The 8816-nt window shown below is 35.4% G+C and overlaps 1 protein-coding gene across 5 annotated transcripts in view; it reads left to right on the top strand.

Moving 5' to 3' along the window:
• The first annotated feature begins 1070 nt into the window (after positions 1-1070).
• Positions 1071-8816, top strand: part of Hrs (Hepatocyte growth factor regulated tyrosine kinase substrate) — a 70291-nt gene continuing 62545 nt past the window's right edge. For 4 of the 5 annotated variants that reach the window (XM_070095687.1, XM_070095685.1, XM_070095688.1 and 1 more), the window contains exons 1-3: positions 1071-1228; positions 4028-4112; positions 5509-5773. In XM_070095687.1, the coding sequence (XP_069951788.1) occupies positions 1201-1228; positions 4028-4112; positions 5509-5773 (378 nt within the window). In that variant the 5' untranslated portion in view covers positions 1071-1200. Of the gene's footprint in view, positions 1229-4027; positions 4113-5508; positions 5774-7034; positions 7191-8816 lie in introns of those variants that run through there. The other variant, XM_070095689.1, reaches the window with a different exon arrangement.

The raw sequence follows: 8816 nt of genomic DNA, 5'->3' as shown, positions 1-8816 counted from the left end.
CAGTGCCAGCTTGAAGACTGCCAGGGGTCTGTTGGTAATCCCCCTTATGTGTGCTGGGAGGCAGTTGAACAGTCTCGGGCCCCTGACACTTATTGTATGGTCTCTTAACGTGCTAGTGACACCCCTGCTTTTCATTGGGGGGATGGTGCATCGTCTGCCAAGTCTTTTGCTTTCGTAGTGAGTGATTTTCGTGTGCAAGTTTGGTACTAGTCCCTCTAGGATTTTCCAGGTGTATATAATCATGTATCTCTCCCTCCTGCGTTCCAGGGAATACAGGTTTAGAAACCTTTCTTTCAACATACCAGCCGTATCCCACTGAGGCGGGGTGGCCCAAAAGAAAAAACTAAAGTTTCTCTTTTTAAATTTAGTAATATATACAGGAGAAGGGGTTACTAGCCCCTTGCTCCCGGCATTTTAGTTGCCTCTTACAACACGCATGGCTTACGGAGGAAGAATTCTGTTCCACTTCCCCATGGAGACGACATATATATATATATATATATATATATATATATATATATATATATATATATATATATATATATATATATATATATATATATATATATATATATATATATAACACTCGAGTATGGAAGACGTTTGTACAGCATAATATCAACGAGATAAAGTCAGTTGATCACATGAAAATGCTGTCCCACAGATGGCTCCATCTTCATCCTGTTCCATACTTGTATGCTTCATAACAATAAAAATGCTTTCAAATGAGCTGATGTAGGTAACAGCTCTTAGCTTGCTAATAAAGTTAGGGATTCTTATCCTAACCTTGTCAAACCCTGTGTAAAAAAAAAAAAAAAGGTTGAGAGACAAAAAAGAAAGACAGTCAAAATTCCTGCCAGACTGTCAGGCAGAGAGTGACTGACACAGACACAGACACACACTCGGACAGTCCACCTGCAGTAGAGCTTCTCAACATTACGTAAATTTTAACTCGACACGCATTAAACCAAACCTCAAAAATAACCCCTAGAAAACCAACGTAGCAGCAATTTACAAATAATGTTAATTTCGCAGATAATGAAGAAGACTTACAAAGCAAAATCAGTGAAATAAAGACAAAAGTTAGATGAGAAACACTACCGAGGATCAGCTGCTTGTTGACACATAGGAAGGAGTAGCTTAGTGAGTCATTAACAGTGTGTTAAAGTACTTTAAAGTGTACATCCCTCACCCTGCAACATGTCCTCTGATATTAACCTCTTACTCGGTGAGTTAAGGCTTATTTGTGACCTTGTACAGCATTATTAAGTATGTTGTAACGCTGTTATACAGTAATGTGAGGGAGAAGGATGGGGGGCAGAGTTCTGGGTTGTGATCCTTCAAGATTAGTAACTTTATTCTCGTATAATATACACAAATACTGTTAAATAAATTGTTATACGTAGCAATATATGTGTACGTTATCTAGGATAATACAAAAAACAGTCAGACAAAATGATATATTTCTATCGGGGTCCTTGTAAATTTACATTGGGGTTCTTGCATTTTTCGGGTTTCTTGTATTGCTCGTATAAAATAAAAACATTAAAAAAACTATATACTGTATAATTTCCAAAATCTGTAGTCATGTTCATCAAATTATACTGATGTCCCCAAATAAGTGACTTTTGATCCAAGATATTAGACTTGTCCGTATCATTGGAACCCAAGTGTCCAGGCTCTTACGACCTCTGCGGGTTTAGCACTTCTAGACTATAATAATAATAATAATAATATAATATAATAATATAATATAATAATAATATAATATAATAATAATATAATATAATAATAATATAATATAATAATATTATAATATAATAATAATATAATATAATAATAATATAATATAATAATAATATAATATAATAATAATATAATATAATAATAATATAATATAATAATAATATAATATAATAACAATATAATATAATAATAATATAATATAATATATAATAATAATATAATATAATAATATAATAATAATATATAATAATATAATAATAATATAATATAATATAATAATATAATAATATAATAATATAATAATATAATATAATAATAATATAATAATAATAATAATAATCTGCTTCTCATTAACCCTTGCTTCACTTATGGAATTAATACTTAGATCAAGAGCCCTGAGGGGAAATGTTTGGTTTAGAGACTTGGGTTTACATAAATTCTTTAATGTTAAGTTGTGCAGTGGAGACGGGCATATTTTAGGACAGTGGGGTAAAATAAAAATTTGTGAGCCAGAAAAGTAACCCCCTTCACTAAACCTAATCTGTCATACCCAAGAATTTAATGCTTACTCTCGGTTTGATTAGCTTAAGTAGAGTTTGGTTTGATCCATTAGGTTAGGTTTGATCCCGGCCGCAAACTGGACCACAGGGCCGTTGACCCCCGAAACCCCCTCCAAGTGTACTCTAATAAAAAAAAAGTTGCTGTTCCATAGAATCAATATATAACTGTCCATTATATAACCCATTTAATGAAGGAGAATTGCATACTTCTATAAGATCAAAACTTGCATCTAAACTAAGTAATTACCAAGGTTACTCAGAACCATCACAGACTAATATTAGTCAACACTATATGCACATTATAACTTATATTTTTACATACAGCTACTGTCTGTACCCTTATGGGTTAAGCACGTAGTTTTGATTATAATAATAATTATTATTATTAATAATAATAATAATAATGCAGATCCAGATCTGTATCCTGTTTAAAGATGTTCCCTAAGAGAGGTTCCTCTATGAAGGTAAGGGACTCTTGATCCAAGGAATTGGATTAGCTTTCCCCGTGGATCGAATCTGAATGCCTCTCATTCCCCTTGCCACTGTATGATCTCTATGGGTTTAGTGCTCCCCCATGAATGATAATGTTTTGAGAAATGCACACACTACTATAGTTTTAATTTATTAGCCATTTAGAAGAGGGGAAGACGAGGTCCTTGATTCTGTAAAGGGTTCTTGATCCAAAATATTGGAGTTACCCTCCTCTTCCTTGGATCAAACCTGATTGCCTCCCATTCATTCTTTAGTCACTGTATGACCCTTGTGGGTTTAATGCTTCTCCCCCAGTGAAATCTTGTGAGAGCATAATAGGTACAGAAGACTTTATTTGTATTGTATTATTAAAAGCAGAGTTAACCCTGGGTATCCTAAAAAAAAGTAAAGCTGAAGTCCTCCACAGAATGTGACTCGCAGAAGTAACTACAGTATTTACTAGGTGAACAGGGGCAGCAGGTGTTAAGATTTTCCCATATGTCCTGCTTTGCCCAGGGTTGATCTCAGGTGTTTTTTTTAGTTGTGGGTTGAGCATGCTATCTGATTTTTTTTTATTTTTGTCATTCCTACTTCCTTGAAGTGGGGAACAAGGCTTCAAAGATGAACATTCAGAATGAGGGCAAGTGCTGAGTGAATTGTTTCGTGGAGTTTGCACTCTAAAGCAGTACACTCCTTAATTCCTCTTTGCATATTTTTTTTATTAAACATTGGCTGTTTCCCACCAGGGCAGGGTGGAATGAAAAAGAAAAACTTTCACCATCATTCACTCCATCACTGTCTTGCCAGAGGCACACTACACTACAGTTATAAAACAGCAACATTAACACCCCTCCTTCAGAGTGCAGACACTGTACTTCCCTTCTCCAGGATTCAAGTCTGGCCTGCCAGTTTCCCTGAATCCCTTCATAAATATTACCCTGCTCACACTCCAACAGCACGTTAAGTCCTAAAAATCATTTGTCTTCATTCGCTCCTCTCTAACACACTCACGCATGCTTGCTGGAAGTTCAAGCCCCTCGCACACAAAACCTCCTTTACCCCCTCCCTACAACCTTTCCTAGGCTGACCTCTACTCTGCCTTCCCTCCACTATAGATTTATATACTCGAAGTCATTCTATTTTGTTCCATAGTCTTTTACATAAATGACACATCACATTGGTGGAGTTCTTGAACAGTCACTATTTTATAGGGTGCTGCTGCTTATAAACTAGCAATGATTTATTTTCAGAGAAGGCAACTAGTCCATTGTTGCTGGACATCGATTGGGACTCGACGCTTCACATTGTTGATCTCATTCGCCAAGGAGATGTTAAGTGAGTAAGCCTTATTTACTTATTTCCTAATTGGTTGGGAATTAGATTAGAGATTGTAATTTGCAGTCTTTTAATTTGTGATAATGATAATTTTGTAAGTTTCATTTACTGCAACCTTCACCAAATTAGAATGGTTTGGACACAACTTCTAAAACAATAGTATCTGGCAAAATTAGCACTAGTACTTGATTTATGAATGCTTTGAAGGAACCTAACTTGTGTGACTAGTGTTTTTTTGTGGCTGTCTTGTAGTATAAAAGTGATCCCAAACTCCATTTAAATTGTAGTTAATTTTTGTCTCTTATATATTAATGGACAATATACATACCTCAGTAATCTAGAACTTTCCTGTCAGGCTTTTTTTCTTTTTTATATCTATTATTCGGTATTTTCTGTGTCTTAAGTCCGTTCTTACTCTGTCAGAGTCATGACGAAGATCGGTTCATCAGTCATTCCAAACTTCTTTGCATTCAGATGATACACTAGGTATTTCTTTGTAAATCTGTGTGCTGGGAGTTGCCACATGTGTACATGCACATGCATGCACAGGCAGGCAGGTGTGCATGCACACACACTTACTCATGCACATGCACACACACACACACACACAGATGAATCACAGGGATGTTAGGAAGTATTTCTTCAGCCACAGAGTAGTCAGGAAGTGGAATAGTTTGGGAAGCGATGTAGTGGAGGCAGAATCCATACATAGCTTTAAGCAGAGGTATGATAAAGCTCATGGTTCAGGGAGAGTGACCTAGTAGCGACCAGTGAAGAGGCGGGGTCAGGAGCTTGGACTCGACCCTTGCAACCTCAACTAGGTGAGTACAACTAGGTGAGTATGCACACACACATGCACCACAGCCTCCCTTTCTCTCACTCTTTCTCTCTCAACCTCATTCCATTCTTATAATTTTATATATTTTTATCATGAATTATAATGAATGTTGTTTAGATAAGGATCTGTGCAGCAGACAGCTATAGATTCTTTAACAAATCAGCTTTTTTATTGTGTATGCTTTTTTTTTTTTTTTGCACCTTTGTGCATAGTATAAATTGTGCAAATTCTGTATGTGATTGCACAGTACGTATTTGATTAAAGATATTTAATAATTTAAAATTTTTTGAGGTTATTTAAGTATTTTAAGAAATGTAATTTTTTAACAGTTATTGTTGTAAAATTAAGATGTACTGTACATTTATGGCACATAAACATGTTTAGAAAGAAGTTTTATTTGTAGGTTCTAATGAAAAGTTCATCAGAAGCTATAAGTTTAAAAATTTCAGAATTATTTAAGGAAGATACTGATTATCTATCTGTGTTTCTTAATATTGATTATTAATTATATTTACCATATACATATGTGATAAGTTTAATTTGAGTTTTTCACTTCAGCCCCAAGGCTGCTGTTCAGTCGCTTGTCACCCGGCTCAAGGACACCAACCCAAATGTTGTGCTGTTGGCTCTACAGGTCTTCGAATCAATCGTTAAAAATTGTGGCCAGTCAGTTCACGAACAAGTAGCTTCACGTGCAATTATGGAACAAATTCATGAGGTTCTGCGTGCTAACCCTAATGATGAGGTGCGCAAGAAGATCCTGTTGCTGCTTGCCACTTGGGTGTATGCCTTCCGAAATGAGACCAAATACCGTGCTGTGCAGGTAAGAAAAGTATGAGATATTATATTTGTAGGGTTGAGTGAAGAATATAGTTTGTACTTCAAATTACTCTACAAACACTGTAGCCATGGATAGGTAAATGTAAAGTGCTAGATGAACAACAGTACAGATTTGTAATTTAGAAACTTGGGTTACCCAGCCACAGACCACGTGCAACCAAAGGGAATGGTTAACCCATTAGCTAACTAGGTCTTGCATTTTTAATTTTTCATTTTGTGTGGTGAAATTATGAATTTTTTTTATAGTTTTCAAGATCATTCATCACCAACAGTAACATAAATGTGCCTAGGGTTATTTGTGTTACAATTTATTGATATTAAACTATGATTATTTTTTTAATGTATAACACTACTAGTTTCTTATATTAGATGTGTTTCAGGATGTTTTAGTATTTGAAACATAGGAATGTATTGTTTTAACTATTAATAAAACCCACTTTTTCAGAAAGGTTAGGAATCTTTGAATTTTAGACAGTAAGTCTTAGAATATGAGAGGAGTAAGCTTGGTGCTAAGGTTTCAGTGCCACAAAGGCAAGATAAGATAAGATAAGATTTCGTTCGGATTTTTTAACCCCGGAGGGTTAGCCACCCAGGATAACCCAAGAAAGTCAGTGCGTCATGGAGGACTGTCTAACTTATTTCCATTGGGGTCCTTAATCTTGTCCCCCAGGATGCGACCCACACCAGTCGACTAACACCCAGGTACCTATTTGCTGCTAGGTGAACAGGACAACAGGTGTAAGGAAACGTGTCGAAATGTTTCCACCCGCCGGGAATCGAACCCGGGCCCTCCGTGTGTGAAGCGGGAGCTTTAGCCACCAGGCCACCTGGCCTGGTGTAAGCAATTAAAATGGGTGTACAGTATGATTGTTATATTAGACTTAGTTACTATAGAAAAAGATGCCTTATATTATTAATGAGGTCTGCTGAAGTCAAGCTGCAGCATTAATATAAATATACTGTACAGTTTTTGTGTAAAATGTGCAAGTGCTTTTTGCTAAAGGACATACTAGTATGTGTCTGGTACAGAGCAACTGGAATGGCTAACATTCCAGTGACTGTTTTCAAGTGACTTCATCATCTATAATAAAAAAAAAATTAATGATGCTTTTGTAGAATTCAAAGCTATTTCTGTCCAAAACAAAGTTTTTTATAAACATTCATTCAGTAGCACATAAGCTTGGGAATATTATTTCTGATTGTAACATTTTTAAAATGTTTAGTATTTACCATGTGGCAACTAGGTTTGGTGAGGCTTAATGTTAGTCTTGCTTCATAGGCTTCTCAGGAGCAGTTGTGCTGAAGACGTAGTAATTCACTCACCTCTCACAAATATACTCTTCCAGTCACAGTATTGTGACCTTTTTATTCTTTATACTGTACCTGGTTTTGCATGTACTGTAAGTATGATTTATATTGTGTTTTATATTTTAGGTACATTTCTGTTTTGTAAATATTTCTGAAATGAAAATCTCTGAAGGAAATCCATCGAAAAATATAGCTACAACAGAAAAGCTGTCAGTCTGCCATATCTAAATTTGCTGCTCTTGCCTGTTCTTCACCTTGTATTCTCCATAACTGTCAGAATGGTTTTACTACTACTGCATGGCCTTGCCAAGATGTTGATTGCCTTCCTGACACAGTAGGATTTTTCTGTACTTCTGAGCATCCTTTGCAATTATGTTATCTATTACTCTCTATACATGTCAAAATCATAGCAAAAATATTTCTTTCCTTCCATTTTATAAACTAATGCCACAAAACTTTAGCTTTCTTTGCTATCCCACAATTTCTGCATAATGAACTTGAATATTACCTCTTTAAATTCTGGTTGGGTCTAATTTTGAATTGTATACAGTATGCTGTATTTGTATACTCAGTAGCAATGGATAAAATTCATGTGATCCACTGGTAATACCAAACACAGTGAACCCCTGAATTAAAGGATTAATTTTGGGGGAATGGGTGTATGTTATTGTCAATTGTCTGTAGATTCCGAATTATGAAACATATTTTTCATGATCATAATATAAATAGACAAGGTTAAATAAAAAATATTTATTTCTTTGCTAAGGTTACAATGTGTGTTTACATATCATAGTGTGATTGGAGCAAAGAAAGCCACTATCGTGCAGAGGCACTTTGGGCAGACTTACCCTAATACTTATAGGTTCTGGATCAGTACTACTGTACATGTATAATAGAGGACAGTATAGTAATGTTTCAGTAGTTTGCAGTAATTTTTACTTACCTCTTGTTGTAGTGAGATGTGTAAAATGCTGTGATCACTAGTGACAACTCAGAATAATTTTTACTCTAAGTCAGAGAAACTGTGAAGCTCCAGTAGCATCTACACTAAACTTATGTTTCTTCTTGTTTTTACAGATATCAAACAGTTTGTTTCTTAATACTATGTTCATCACATACCCTTGCCACTGAGATTCTGGATTCATCCTTCCTCATTAGTTCAGCTTTCTGCAAAACACTGAGATTCACCAATTTCCTCTTTTACTTGTTAATAAAGTCACATAAAACACTTTAAATCTAGGGAAAATTGGAGACTGAATGACAAGTGTATGTGTGAGTGGGCACAGACAATAAACTGACAGGTGGTTTGTGGCTAATGTGAGCAATGAAACCAAGACAGGTCCCTGTCATGAACACTGGCCTGTACCAGACAAACATTGAAATCATCAAACTTAATCCATTGATTCAGAGGACTACCAGACACTATCACTACAGACAAAATCTGAAATCTATGGCGAATTTTTTTTGGTCCTGTTTCTGAAATTTTTCTAATTTTTCCAAACTATGGAAACAACTATGCTCATGGTGTTCCATCTTCAATTTTTCATCAGTTGTATAAATTTTTTTATAATTTACAGTGCTGTAGCACTTCCTCTTGTAATTACTACCCTGACTTGTAATGTGCACTGTGTAGTGTATGGTGTTCCAATTTATTGTAATGCCACTGAGTGTGGAAGGTATTATGAAAGCTTGGTCTTGATCAACATCTTTAACCTTCC

Source organism: Cherax quadricarinatus, chromosome 51 (assembly GCF_038502225.1).
Source record: "Cherax quadricarinatus isolate ZL_2023a chromosome 51, ASM3850222v1, whole genome shotgun sequence".
NCBI classification, from domain to species: domain Eukaryota; kingdom Metazoa; phylum Arthropoda; class Malacostraca; order Decapoda; family Parastacidae; genus Cherax; species Cherax quadricarinatus.
The sequence above is the reverse complement of the archived record's forward strand: the minus strand, read 5'-3'. Positions and strand labels throughout refer to the sequence as shown.